The 15154-nt window shown below is 47.7% G+C and overlaps 1 protein-coding gene across 1 annotated transcript in view; it reads left to right on the forward strand.

Moving 5' to 3' along the window:
- The window catches only part of CAPN8 (calpain 8), a 73495-nt gene extending 61259 nt beyond the window's left edge, over window positions 1-12236 (forward strand). Inside the window, exons 15-21 of the mRNA XM_054451747.1 lie at window positions 2757-2814; window positions 4411-4475; window positions 8496-8564; window positions 8946-9024; window positions 9609-9725; window positions 10627-10685; window positions 11993-12236. Coding sequence (XP_054307722.1) covers window positions 2757-2814; window positions 4411-4475; window positions 8496-8564; window positions 8946-9024; window positions 9609-9725; window positions 10627-10685; window positions 11993-12016 — 471 coding nt within the window. The 3' untranslated portion in view covers window positions 12017-12236. The remainder of the gene's footprint in view (window positions 1-2756; window positions 2815-4410; window positions 4476-8495; window positions 8565-8945; window positions 9025-9608; window positions 9726-10626; window positions 10686-11992) is intronic.
- The last annotated feature ends 2918 nt before the right edge of the window (window positions 12237-15154 follow it).

Raw genomic sequence — 15154 nt, forward strand, 5'->3', positions numbered from 1 at the left:
GTCACTTCAGTCTTTACTCCCTGAGGTCTCTAGGTGTAAAAAGGGTGAGACTCAGGTCTCAGGGGCCCCCAGCTTCTGTGCCCGTCACCATCCTGTCTTAAGATCGAGGACCCTTCCTGCATCGCTTGGGAATTGGTCCTGAGGCTACTTATCTTGCTGCGTTGACTGACTCTTGAGAAAATAGAAAAGCCAGATCTCCAGGTCCTGCCAAAAGCCTTTCTGTTTGCAAATTGGCCCTGTCAGATTGGGGCCTCTGAATAAAAACCTGGGACAGCAAAACCTCTCCAAATCGATATCCTTCAGAGTGGGGATTGCCCAGCCGAAGTGGAAGGCAGCTCAGCTAACCTGGCTTGGGATTAGTGTGCAGGACTAGCCCTGTTCCCTGTCACTGTCCTGCAGCCCTGCCCGCCCTCTGGGAGACCAGCAGCCTGAGGAATCCAAGCTTTGCCTGACATGAATGCAACTTGGTCATTTGGAGCAGAGAAAGAAGCGCCCCCTGATCCTTCTCCCCTGCCCTGGCTTCCGTTCACTTTGGTAGCAGCCCGGTGGGGGCCATAAGTCAAAGCATAACCGGGACTTGAAATGTCAAAACCGGCCCCATAAATACAGCGAATGTGTTACTCTTTGGAGGATAATAGTGTGTGAAAAGGGCCTTGAAGAGGAAAAAAACCAATGGTCTCCCCCCAACACCCCGGGAAGCTCAGGGCGACTTTCTAGACTTAAGGATAAAATAGAAGAAAAGACATCAGAATCCTTCGCAGGAAATAAAACCTGGGAAAAGTTCCTTTGCGTAGCCATTGAACAAAACCCTTGCAAAGATGAGCCAATTTATGTTTTAGATGGATTTACAGGCCAGTATTTTTGCTAACAAAGCCTTGTTTCCTTAGCTGCCAAGGGGCCATATTTTATTAAGAACGTCAAGAATGATGAAAGGAAAAGCTCATGTTTGCATAGTTCTTCATGCAGTTTATCTTACTTTTCTCTCTGGCTGCATGGGGCTGTACTGGTCACTCTCCTTGCTCTGCTTGTAAAGTGACCTGCACAGAGAAGTTAAGGAGCTGGCTGAGGGTACAAGGCCTCTTGAGAGATGGGGTCAAGGTCCAAGTGTAGACTCTTGACATCCCATTTCTTTCCTGGCAGGCTAGTGGGGGTGGTCTTCTAGCCCCAGAGCCTTTTTAAAGGGGCCTCAAGTCTTTTTTTTTGAGATGGACTCTTGCTCTGTGACCCAGGCTGGAGCACAGTGGTGTGATCTCGGCTCACCACAACCTCTGCTTCCCAGGTTCAAGCGATTCTCGTGCCTCAGCCTCCCGAGTAGCTGGGACTGCAGATGCCAGCCACCACGCCTGGATAATTTTTGCATTTTTAGTAGAGACAGGGTTTCACCATGTTGGCCAGGCTGGTCTCGAACTCCTGACCTCAGGTGATCCACCCGCCTCGGCCTCCCAAAGTGCTGAGATTACAGGTGTGAGCCACCATGCCCAGCCCAGGTCCTCAGGTCTTATTATTGGGACTGACCACTCTGTGCTGGGGTGAGGCCAGTTGTCCTCAGAGGAGACACTGCTTTGTGCAGCTCTTGCCTCTCTCATTTCCAGTAGAATTGCCAGGGCCTGGCTGGTGGAGGATGGGAAGATGGAAAGTGACTCGGCTAAAGTCACATAGTGAATAAGGGGCTGAGTTCAGACTGGGACCCAGACATCATCAGCCCAGCACCCCTTCTCTGCATTTCATCAGTCATCCTGCCTGAGATCTGTCCTCCATCTGAAAGTTAAGGGATGACTCTTCCCTCTGGCTCAGTGTTTATCCCAGATACACACAGAATATCCTATTCTCTCAATCTCTGTCCCTAGTTTTACATGGGCTCCTGTGTGAAATACCAACTCCTGTAGGTGCGGTGGGGAAAGCTGGCACTTTGGGGTGAACCAACCTTAGGTTTCCAAGTCCAGCTCTGCCTCTTGGTAGCTACAAACCACAAGCAATTACATCACATGAAAATGACAAATGGTGTTGTATGTATACGGTGTTCAGCAGTTTACAAAATCACGACTTCCTTAACTCAAAAATGGCTGTGGAATTGTTCTGAGGATTTAAGGATCTTCCACACTGGCTCTGGCACATCTGGTTCAATCCTATCACTGCTGTTCCTGTTACTTTATCCCTGTTCAAGCAAGCCCTGTGAAAGGCGGCAGGACCCTGGCGTGGCAGCCTTCTGCCACAGTACGTACCACACTCGTGGCACTAACACACCTCTGGCCAGGCTGCTGAGATCCCCAAAAGAAGAGGAGAATTTGAGTTTTTAAAGATGCCACCTGCTTTTAAAATCACAGGGCCAGCCGGGTACGGTGGCTCATGCCTGTAATCCCAGCACTCTGGTAGGCCAAGGTGGGCGGATCACGATGTCAGGAGTTCCAGATCATCCTGGCCAACATGGTGAAACCCCGTCTCTACTAAAAATACAAAAATTAGCCAGGCATGGTGGTGCTCATCTGTAGTCCCAGCTACTTAGGAGGCTGAGGCAGGAGAATTGCTTGAGCCTGGGAGATGGAGGTTTCAGTGAGCAGAGATTGCGGCACTATACTCCAGCTTGAGTGACAGAGTAAGACTCTGTCTCAAAACAAAAACAAAAACAAAAACAAAACACAAAACTCACAGGGCCAGTGGGCCTGGTGTCTGACTGTGAGGAAGCACTGCATTAATTCACTGTCTTGAAACAACTTGTCAGGGCCTGACATGATTTGCATTTGGGTTCCTCTTTCTAGGATTCTGAGATTACTGCCAATGCACTCAAGATGCTTTTGAATGAGGCGTTTTCCAAGCGTAAGTTCCTTCCTGGGGTCTTTCAGAAAGTCTGTAGGAGATGCTGGGGCAGGGTGAGGGATGGGCAGGCAGGCATTGGGCTGGGAGCACCACAGGTGGGAGAAAGGGCATTGGTGTCTGACCCCAGGAGTCCTGATTCAGTCCAGCAAGACAAGAGGGGAAAAAGGAGTGGCAGGACACGGGGAGGCGAGGGTGGAGGTAAAGGCGGGGTTGGTGCTGGCAACCAGCCAGCGCCTGCAGGAACAAAGCTCCATAGTGTCAAATGAAATTGCAGGCTGAGTCCCAGGAGAAAAAGAGCTGGGCTGGGATTGACTTAAGTGAAATTTTTTCAGAAAATTAATAACTTGGATACTGTGGAAACCTCTGCAGATGAAAGATCTAGTTCTGTAGCGCATCTTGAGGGAAGGAGGAAGGAAGGGATGATTCTGACTCTTCTAGACTGTCCTCAGTTCCCCATCTTCAGATTTTTGCAAGCCTCAGAGCTGTCGGAGGGTCAAACTGCACTCAGGAGGAAAGATTTGCATCTCCCCTCTGAGCCCCAGCCCATACGAGGCCACAGGGAGCTGGTTTCTCTCCGGGTCCAGAGATGGGCCAGGTTAAGTCTTCCAGTGAGTGATGGGCTCTCATTCACTCACTGCAGCAGGACTGGGCTTGAGAATGCAGGAAGCAGGGGCTTGGCCCAGGAGCCAAGTCATACCCTTCCCAGGGACGAACCCAGGGCTAAGCAGATGGATCCCCAGGGCTCAGAGCACAGGCCCATCTCCTCTCCCACCACTCTTGCTCCTGCAGTTGTTGAAGAGTGGAGAGGAAGAGAGGGGGTTGCAGGGTCTTTGGCACCTGTCTTAGCTTCCAGGTATATGGAAGGTGAGGGTGGAGGCCAGGGATGGAGCTCTAGTGACATGCCTGCAGTTTAGTAAGGAAGGATAACAGCTGTCATTGAGTGGCTGTGTGTTGTGATTAAAAGCTCAGGCTGTGGAGCTGGCTGGCCTGCATTTAACTCCTAGCTTTGCCCCCTACTGGTTGTGACCTTGAGCAAATCATATAACCTCTCTGGGACTCAGTTTCCTGATCTATAAAATGGGTATAATGATAGCATCTACCACACGGAGTTATTTTGAAGAGTAGGTGTGCAATGCTTATAACAATACCTAGCCATATAAAGTTAGCTGTTTTATTAAGAACTTACCATATATCAAGCCTGGGCTAAAACTTCACTTTTATTATCTCAGTTAATACCCAACCAGTCTTTGGGGCAAGTATGGTCATTGTTACTGTCGTGATTATTCCCATTTGATGGAGGAGATTAATTAAAGCTCAAAGATATTAATTTGCTGAAGGCTGTGGCTTGTGGGGAGCCAAGCCAAGGTTCAGATGCTGTACTTGGATGCTGGTGCTTGTCTGTCCTATCTCCCAGGGCACCAGGAGGCTCAGGCATATCTGCCCACAAGCCTGCCATGATGCTCTCCCCTTTTGGCAGAGACCAAGTCCAGCTCCACACTCTTGGATGGTATCTTTGGAGGTCTTCTACAGTGGAGGTTCTTTCCCTCGCCTTCAAATGATCTGATTCCCACTCCCCTTTTCTATTTAAATCTTTAGGAACAGACATAAAATTCGATGGATTCAACATCAACACTTGCAGGGAAATGATCAGTCTGTTGGATGTATCCTTTAAATATTGCATTATTTTTTTTTTACTTTCATCCTGTTTTTAAAGACGCCTCCACCTTTTCCAGTTAGAAGGAAGGGAAGGGTAAAAAATGAGAAGGAGAACAAGCAGGCATGGAACATATGTCAGGGATTGTACTGGAAGCCTGAAAGGAAAAATGTGTCATATCATGGATGTGCCTTAAAAAGCTTGGGATTATCTCTGTTTCACAGGTAAAGAAACCGAGGTGTGCAGTGTTTAGGTGACTTATTTAAAATCATGTAATCTGGAGGTAGCAAGCATGGGGCATTTGCGCACCTCCTTCCTCCACACTCTGTTCATCTCTTCGTCTTCTTCTTCCCCTTCATTTCCACCCATCCTCACCCCCACCCTCTACTGCTCCCTGCTTCCCAAGCTCTCCCCATCACTATCTGATCTTTGCTTCAGAATCTTCACATGGCTTGTGGACAGCCAGTACTGATAGTTTAGAATTATCACACAAGATAAAACCTATTTGTTCTCCCTGATCTAATTTAACCCTCACTTGATATTGAAGTATGGTGTGTTAGGCTGTTCTGGCTGCTATAAGAGGAGACCATAAACTGGGTGGCTTATAAACAACAGAAATTTATTTCTTACTGTTCTGGAGGCTGAGAAGGCCAAGATCAAGGTGCCGGTAGATTTTGTGGTGGATGAGGGCCAGTTTCCTAGTCCATTGATGGCATCTTCTTGCTATAACTTCACATGGTAGATGGGGAGAGGGAGTTTCCTGGGGTTCCTTTTGTAAGGGCACTAATTTCATTTCTGAGGGTTCCACTCTCATGACCTAATTACCTCCCAAAGGCCCATCTCCTAATACCCTTACAGGAGGATTGGGTTTCAGCATATGAATTTTGGAGGGCAAAAATGCTCAGTCTATAGCAAATGGGCAGTAGTTTTTGGGAGGAATAGAGAAGGTTAGGGCATTCTAGGTGGAAGGAACCTTCTAGGTGTGAAGGCACAGAGGGTGAGTTGTGTAACATCACTTCCTTAGAGCTTTGCCTACAGCGGGTCCAGGATGCCATTCATCACAGTGCTGATGGTGAAGGTGATTTCTTTAAAAATTGGAGCCTTGGAGGGTTCTTCTCAGTTCCTTGGGGCCTCATCCATAATGAGCTCTGTCTGTTCATCCGTGATGGTCTTTACTGTGGGTTCTTTCATTAACTGCGGGACGGAAGGAAGGATTTTCCTTTGTGTGGTTGTCATGCAGAGTGGTCCCAGATGACAGAGCGTGTGTGCCCACCTCTGCGTGGCTGATCCGCCATGGAGGGCTGGTGCTATCTTTTGGCCTCTGAGCTTCAGTCGGCCACTCTCTGCACGAGGCTGGGGCTCTTTAGCCCTTGTGTCTTTTCTCCATGCTTGACAATTTAATTCGTGGACCGCAGGGAACTGTTAAGTGTTGATTCACTTTACTGCAAATAGTTCCTTGGTTTCTGAATAATTCTCATCAAACCCCGTCTGTTGACTTCAGTTTAGATTTGAGAGTTGCCTTGTAATCTACCCACTCGTTATTCCCAACGGTATTTGTGTCTGTCACGGTTCCAAGAGGAGTGTGACTCTCTGCCACTCTTCAGGAGTTTCTGTTCCACAGTTTAGGTGGTGTGGGGCAGTGGTTCTGAATCAGCAGAAATACCCACGGAATCCTTAAAAAAATAACAGCTCTATCGAGATATCATTTACATACCATACAACATACTCATTTAAAGTATATCAGTCAATGGCTTTTGTGTATTCAGAATTGCGCAACCATCATCGCATAATTTAGAACATTGTCATCACCCTAAAAAGAAACCCTGTACTCCTATTACCAGTTACTCTCCACTTCCCCCAATCCCCATCCCCATCCCTAGGCAACCACTAATCTACTTTCTGTCTCTATAAATTTGCCTATTGTGGACATTTCATATAATGAAATTATACAATATGTGGTCCTTTGTAATTGGCTTTTCTTACTGAACATGATGTTCCAAGTACTATAGCATGTATCAGCACTTTATCACCCATGGGGTGTTAAAAATACAGTTTAAAAATACAGTCTTTCACATGTCCTACAAAGTGCTAGAAAAAAAATTTTAAAAATTGGCTGGGCGCAGTGGCTGATGCCTGTCATCCCAGCACTTTGGGTGGCATTGGCGGGCAGATCACTTAAGGCCAGGAGTTCGAGACCATCCTGGAACACAGTGAAATCCTGTCTCTACTAAAAATACAAAAATTAGCCAGGTGTGGTGGCACATGTCTGTAATCCCAGCTACTGGGGAGGCTGAAGCACGAGAATCGCTTGAGCCTGGGAGGTAGAGGTTGCAGTAAGTGAAGATCACATTGCCGCACTCCAACCTGGGTGAGAGAGTGAGACTGTCTCAAACAACTACAACAACAACAACAACAACAACAACAAACCAAACAAAACCCCCTGATTCCTGGAGATCCTGGTTCCATAGATGTGGTCTCTGCAAGCAATTTTATCTGGAATTGAAGACCACTGGTGTTCTGGGACAAAGGTTTTGAAACAGACAGGGGTCCAAATTCTGGCTCTACCACTTATTGAGGTGTATAAATTTGAGGAAGTTACTAAATGCTCTGAACTTCAGTTTCTCCTGGAAAATGGGATAATGATATCTAGCTTGTGTGGCTATTGTTAGGATGAAATGAGATACAAGCATGTAGGGTACCTAGACCCGAGTGTTAGCTTCCTTTGCACACTACTCTTCTGAGATGTGTTGGTTGAATTATTAGTAAGGATTTGAAGGCTATGATGCATTCAACACTCAGTGCGGATTATAGATCCAAGAACACAGACTTTCTTAAAGGATGAGGCTTACAAGACTGTTTGTTTGGCTAGTTAAAGGAGGTGAGAGTGATAGTCTGTTTTAGAATTCTAATTATTTATTCAGACATGGAGTCTTGCTATGTTGCCCAGGCTGGAGTGCAGTGGCTATTCACAGGCACGATCTGAGCTCACTGCAGCCTCAAACTCCTGGGCTCAAGCAATCCCCCTGCCTCAGCCTCCTGAGTAGCTGGGGCTGTTTCAAAATTTTAACATTGGTGCTGTAACATACATACTGTTTATTGATTAGTCGTGATTGGTGAGAAAATTGTAGAGTCTCTAAGAGACTTAACTTTAGGAGCATAAGTACAGTTCAAAACTAAATCCCTATTGACTAGCACAGTGCTAAAAAAAAAAAAAAAAATAGTTGTGGCACTTTGGGAGGCTGAGGTGGGCAGATCATTTGAAGTCAAGAGTTCAAGACCAGCTTGGCTAACATGGTGAAACCCTGTCTCTACTAAAAATACAAAAAAAAAAAAAAAAAAAAAAAAAGCCAGGTGTGGTGGCAGGTGCCTGTAATCCCTGCTACTCAGGAGGCTGAGGTGGAGAATCACTTGAACCCCGGAGGCGGTGGTTGCAGTGAGCTGAGATCACACCACTGTACTCCAGCCTGGGTGACAGAGCAAGACTCCATCTCAAAAAAAAAAAAAAGTTGTGGAGTGAATGTAAGTTGGACACAGAAAATCCCTCATAATATCCTCCTGTTTGGTTGTATATTGGCCTACGAGCAGATCCTGTGGCTTAGACTCCCAGTCCCATGGTTCCTGGCTCCTGATGTCTTTTCCCATAACATTTTGACATTCCAACAAACTCTAATTAGCTGAGTGATCAATCACAGAAATGTAAATGTAGAAGCGAATTTACAGATCATATAGCTCCACCCTGTAAATAAACCAGGATGATTAGGGTATTCATGATATTGCAGATTGGCCAGCTCATGACTTGCCCTTTGTTCCTAGCTCTGTGCCTGACCTCAGAGGAGGGTCTTGGTGCACGTTTGACTTTTTAATCTTTATTTGAACCTGTTACACACTGTCACCCCCACTGCTTTGCTTGCCACAGAGATGGAAGGTTCTCTAAACCCATAAGGCACTCATGCAAGCTCACAAGAGAAAGAAATCCCTAAGGCATGTAGAATTTGGACTCAATCATGTTGGCCTTTAACGTGCCTAGAGCAATGGAACGGGCACTTTGGGAGCGGTGGAATTCAAGATGCTCTGGCTGAAGATTCAGAAGTATCTGGTAACTCTTCTCTTCCTTCTGGGCATCCTCTCCTCTGTTCTAATCCTCCCTTACACTCATTCCTGGTCCATTGTAGTCTGACCACATCCTTAATCATGGTCAAAACTATTGAGACCTGGGCACATTGGTCACAAAGGAACAAGAAGGCAATGAGAGACTCTCATGCCAACCACTGCCCTGAAAGCCCTGCTGTTCAGACAGCAAAGGGGCCAGCACTGGCCAAGCTCTTATGCTTGCTCTGAAACCTTCTTGGGAGGAGTCAATAGGGTCTCTTTTTGAATGTGTCCCTGGCCTTTTGAGGAAGTAGTGCAGTGGAGGGAGATGGTTCTGGCAGGGGCCGTGAATGGTTGTTTTCTACTTGGGATTTCTTTCCTGCTTCAGGAGATCTATCAGGAAATTGATTATAACCACTCGGGCACCATCGATGCCCACGAGATGAGGACAGCCCTCAGGAAGGCAGGTGAGGACACATCCTGTAGACAGGGTCTTGGGATCCAGGTGTGCACATTGTAAATATTTATTCTCATGATGATGATTGCTAATGATCATCATTTGTAGCTATCTTATATGGGATATCAAGGCAACAACAGAGCTTTGTTGAGGACCTTCCCTGTCCAGGAAGGGGAGAATATTGCTGGATTCCATGTAGCATAATATTTTAGAATCTTTCCAAGATCTCTGCCTGTTACTGGGAAGGTGACAGCAATTACAGAGGATGGGGCTATGAAGGAGACAGGAACTGGCCAGACAGGCAGCCCCCCCACCTTCTCTGCTTTTGCTTGCTGATGTGACCCATGGCTGAGTTGGTGCTGGTGCTGGTGCTGGACCTGGAATGAGGCTGATCTTGACGAGGAGTAGCTATGAGGAGAGGGATGGATGGCAGGACACCTTCTGGGATCGCCTGGAGAAGGCAGAGTCAGGCCTGGTTTGCAGATTGATACAGAACCACAGAGGGGCCCCTGCGATGTCAGCTCCTTGAGTGTTTATGGGAGACAGTGCTGAGTCCTCCACTCCACCTGTGACCCAGGTCCCCTCTGCCCTCAGGTTTCACCCTCAACAGCCAGGTGCAGCAGACCATTGCCCTGCGGTATGCGTGCAGCAAGCTCGGCATCAACTTTGACAGCTTCGTGGCTTGTATGATCCGCCTGGAGACCCTCTTCAGTGAGTCACTCTTTCCTCCAGCCCCATCTTATTAATCCCAAGGTGCAAGGGGGGCAGGGGCAGGGCCAAGGGGCAGAACCAGACGTTGCCTTTAGGAGGCCAGGGGCCCAGAAAATGATAGACAGGGTTTCTGTAATGCTGGTAGCTTGGGGGCAAAGGGCAGCTGGACCCAAAGGGGCTGAGGAAGTCCAGTCTGGCCAGATCCAGGACGGAGGCTGCCTTTTTTGGAGACTTACAAAGCTGCCATCCAGGCTACTGCGCATCTACAGTGGGCAGTCACTAGGCCAAGATGAATGAGTCCCAGTAACTGTTCTTAGATGGCGTTTAGTGTCTATTTATATTTGTTTTTCAATAGGGATCATATTGAGAACATGTGCCACCTTCCAGTGAAGGGATGGGGGGGTGCCCTCTGTGGAAGGCAATAAGCGTTTTCCTTCCATCTTGGGCCTTGAGATTAGATATCTTATTAGGAAGGGATTTTTCCTTCCACTGAAGTTTGGTAGGTATTACGTTCTAGTGGGTCAAGGTCAGTTAGCCAGAGACAAAGCTAAGGGACTGGATTACCCAAAAGCAAGACAACCACAATCTGTTTGACCTTGATAAAGTAATTGCACATTTCTGATATAAAGCTTCTGAGGATGGAGATGCCAAAGGGACCATCTCTGCTGGCAACGGGGTTTGTCTGTTTTGGCAGGAGGACATCTGATCCCCCAAAAGCTCATCGTGTGCCCTGGATCTAGCTTTTTGAGGTCCCTGGGCCTAGATGGGGGCTGGAAGGGAGGGGGTTGTAGGGGAAAGGGGAGTTCCGCAGGTGGGGATGGGGTAGACAGAGAAAGCTCTCTGATTGTTCCAAAGTCCAGGAACAGCCTTATCTAATTTCATTCCTTCCCTGGTGTTTTAGAACTATTCAGCCTTCTGGACAAAGACAAGGATGGCATGGTGCAGCTCTCTCTGGCTGAGGTGAATGTCCTGAGGTTTGATGAATTGCTGGCTGATGGTACTCTGAAATTCTTGGACCATGTAGCTGCCAAGTGATGCTTATTCCTGTTGGCTGTCTTAGTTCCATGTGAATACCATGCACGTTCTGTGGCAGTCACCTGGGGGGAGGAAGGCAACTGTTATACAGTTTTCCAAACATTTTTGTTTATTATTATTATGATCATAAAGATAAAGCTACAGCTACATTTCAGATAATTTCAGAGATGCAAGCCCTTGTTAATTTGGATGGAGTTGTGGGTAGTGGGCATAATATAAAGTGTCTGGCTTCTAGGACCAGCTGTCTTAGATGGACCTATGGAAGGACGTAGGAAACAAAAATGAAATGGCAATGGGTAGAATGAAGGTGCAAAATGAATGAGTGTTTTTACTGTGTACAAGTCACATAATGTTTTTTGCAGAAAAAATCAGAGTACTTCCCCTGTGGACACTGTACCCCTGTACGACAGAGGCCTTTACTGGCCAGAGGAGACAGCAGGAAGTGCAGAGATGTCTCCAAGGGTCCAGGCAGGGGGAGGCATTGGCCTTTGACTTGCTTCTGAGGTGGTGGAACTAGAGCGCCAGGTTATTGCTGGCTGTGCCCCATTGTCTGTGCTTACCCACTTTCTTTTCTTCCCTAAAGTGGGAATGCCATCGACCTCTTTCCTGTAGCCCAGGAAAGGCCTTCCTAGAAATAGACCTGTGGATTCTCACAGATACCTGGACAATATTGTGGAACCTAAAATGGAGTGTGGTTGTGTGGGTGCATGAAATATACATATGTATATACACACACAAATACACACATATAGGAATATATATACACATATAGAGACAAATACATATATAGGAAAAGATATATACACATATATAGGAATCTATAGGGATATATATACACACACATATATTGTGTGTGTGTATATAATAGTATATACACATATATTGTGTATATAATAGTATATACACATATATTGTGTATATATGTGTGTGCATATAATAGTATACACTACTGTGTATATATGTATGTGTGTGTGCATGAATATACATGCACATACCTATTTTTGGGGCTCCCTTTGGGTCTAGAGCTTTTTCTGAGTCACATTTCTGTAGTACCCTGGTTCAGGAGTTAGTGATGTAGTGAAAGCCTTTCTCGCTTCCCATGTTTGAGCAAGGCACTTACTGGAGAATGGAGATAAAAAGATCGCACCCATGTGAGGCAGGAGAGCATCGATGGTGAAAGCACACCAGCCCCTGAGAAGCCAAGAACTCAATCTTGTCCCTTTCCTTTGCAGTGGCTGTGCTGCGTGTTGGTCTGACCCGGGGTTTCGGACATCAGTGACACTCCCTGCCCCACTGCTTGCCTCTTGTCACCCCTTCTCTACAATTTTGTGAACATTTATGCTCCAGTGGCATTCACTGGTTGTTCATACCTTTCTTGCCCTGGGTCTCTTTCAGCAGCACTGAGCTATGAGCTATATAAGCCGACCCGGTGGGCCCAGTGGAGGGAAAGCAATCAATTAAAGTTGTGAGCCAGAATGGTTTCTGCCTTTCTCTCGTGATATGCTATCTGGGCTGTATCCTGGGCTTTTTATGCTTTGGGAAAGAAGATGTTCTCGGGAAATGGCACAACGCAAAACTGCTGAAAGATATAAAGTGTAGGTTAATTTCTCAGAGGAGAGGTCTTCTGTGGACCGAGATGCATCCGGAGGCCACCTTCAGGAAAGGAGCCCAGGAAGGGGGCAGGGATGGGATGCTGGGAGAACAGGGCTTTCTTCCTTATTTGCAGACATGGGAGACTGCTGGACTGTACTGAGGAGAATTCTTACCTGGCAAATAGCTAGAGGGGAAAGGCAGTTCAGGTTAGTTTTGCTCACAGCTGAATGCTGGCATCTCTGTTGTTGGTAAGAAAATAGATGGCACAGCCATGGTGTCCTAAGGGAGGAATGGGGACAGGGCTGGTTGTTCTAAGCAAACTCGATGTCTGCATAGCTGGTTGTTCTATGCAGACATGAAATATCAAGGAGAACACACACACACGTGTATGCGCGCCTTGGCCCTGGATCAGTCTGATTGATTATGGATTAATTTTCTCTCTCCAGAAGTAGATCTAGATGAATGTTCCTTATAGGAATATGACTGTTAAGTACGGCAAGCACCAGTTGGCTTCAATGCTGCCTTTCAGTCTCCCAAGACCCAGTCGGGAGGAAGGGGCAGGCCCTTAACTGAAGAGAGAAGGTAAAAGCTCTGGGCCCTCACTGCTCAGGGAGGGGCTCTGCCATTGCACCACTGCAGGGAGGGCTCTGTTAATCTGATGGGAGAGAAAGAGGTATAGTTGTTTTAGCAGCCTGCGGGTCCCAGAAGAAAAGGGGTCCTTCCTCGTCCAGTCAGGGATAAGAGGGAGAAGCTTCGTCAGCAGGACTCAGCAGGTGTGTGCCCGGCCATGCTCCGGCTGCCTAGAGAGGCCATGCAACCTGCTCCTGTGCACAGCTGGTGTGATTCTCATGCTCATCGACATGCCGACCAGGTACAAGTCTTCACTCTATTCACTGTAGAGGACCAAAACCAATTCTCCCTAAATAGAAAGTGCTATGTTATAATCAACTTGCAACAGGTAGTTTCATTTTGAAGCCCCGCAGGGTTCAACTACTTGAGAGAATAGTCTGGTAATAAATAAAATACTATCTCATTACAAAACATCCTTTGCTTTCAGGGTCCTGGGTCCGAGGTAAGGACTGTCCTGGGGACTCCTTACCAATACAGCCCAAGAAGCAGGTTAAAGATCCTAGCACTACATTTTCCCTCTCAAACACCTGGGAGTGTGCCCTTTGCTTTCTTCTCCCCTAAGATGAAGGCAGTGGGAGATGATGCTTTTAGTCATGGCCTCGTCCTTCCCCCTAGATGTGGCTGCATCTCAGGAGAGCTCAGTGTCTCCTGGAATCCACTGCTCCCACAGCGCCCTGCACTTCCCCTCTGGGAGCTGGCACCACACTTCATTGCATTAACATGTTGACTTGCTTGTCTTTCCTGCTCCAGTTGGATAGTCTGTGGACGCAGAGATGGAGTTTTCTTTGTTCCCTCAAAGCCTAGAACAATGCCTGGTGCACAGTAGACGCTTAATGAATGTGAACTCTGTCTTTCCCTTTGCAGAAGAGGAGGCTCTGTAGACTGTAGAGCAGGCGCCTCTCTGTGTTTTCCCAGCAGAGTAGATGTGTTTGCACTGGTCCTTCACAGATGACACAGCAGCCCCTGGCAGCAGAAGCCCCAGTGGGGACTGCTGTTGAGGTGCAGATTCATCAAAGCTGGGTCTCTGTTGGCAGGGAGGTGCTGGGGGTTGAAAGGCTGTGGAGCTCTGGGAGGAGATGTGGCCCCTGCAGGGTCTCCTGCTGAGCCGGTCCCTCCCCAATCTTCTCCCCACCCTGACAACGCCAGGAGCAGAGAAAGCCATGGCTGCCTCCCATGTCATGGGGTCTTTGATTTGTGCAGAGAACCCCAGGAATCTCTGATTCCCCCAGTGGGAGTAGGAGTGTGGTGAAGTCAGCCTGGAGTCATGGGGGTCTTCCTCTTCCTCTGTTGCACTCCCACCCTCCCTAGCCTTCAGAGTCAATTCATGTCACCTCTTAAAGGCACAGTTTGTTTCCTTATTAGTAAATAGGAAGAAACACAAGACACCATGCAAGTCCCAGACTCATCTGAGACCTTCTGGAACACGGAAGCTGACATTTCAGTGAGAGGTGTTTGGGGCGTCCTACATATTCTAGGTAATTCCACCACAACAAGACCATCTTCAGTGAGCTCCTGTTTCCTGCCGAGAGTCATGGATTAGCTTTCTCCTCACATCCACCTGCCCAGGCAGGGCTTTTTGTGATTATGCACAATCACAGAAGCAGCTTGGAGCAGGGCTGGGAGAGCCAGGCAGACAGCCCATCCGCAGGCAACAGGAGGCTCTTCCTGGCCAAGGTCCTGACAACAGCCGTGTCTCAGCAGCCCGGCTCTGCGGGGTTACGCACAAGGGCCCATCACAACTGGCAGACAGGCTCCCCGCCCACCTGGGTGGTCTCTGTCTGGCTCATTGGCTGGCTTCTCTCTCATACCAGCTGTTATTCTGAGTTGGGGCAGGCTCAGCCTGCCAACTTCTTCGATGTCCAGCATCTCTGCAGCCTTGGATGTTCTAATTCCCTCTGAGCCCCAACCCCTGTCATTGCTTCTAGCTCTGGCTCTGGGATGTGGCAGTTCCACCACACCCTAGCCTACCTCTTCTCTGCTCTCCTCTCAGTCTCCCAACCATGTCTTCCATCCATATGTTAACCCTTTCCTTCAATTTATGTATGAGGTTGGCTGACCTTGAGAGTTGACATCATTGATGGTAAATAACCAAGATGCCCACTGACGTCTCCACTTCAGAAAAGATAACATCAGAAAGAACCCACTTAGAGGTGGACCCCTCTGCCACCTTT

This window comes from Pongo pygmaeus, chromosome 1 (assembly GCF_028885625.2).
Source record: "Pongo pygmaeus isolate AG05252 chromosome 1, NHGRI_mPonPyg2-v2.0_pri, whole genome shotgun sequence".
Lineage (NCBI taxonomy): Eukaryota > Metazoa > Chordata > Mammalia > Primates > Hominidae > Pongo > Pongo pygmaeus.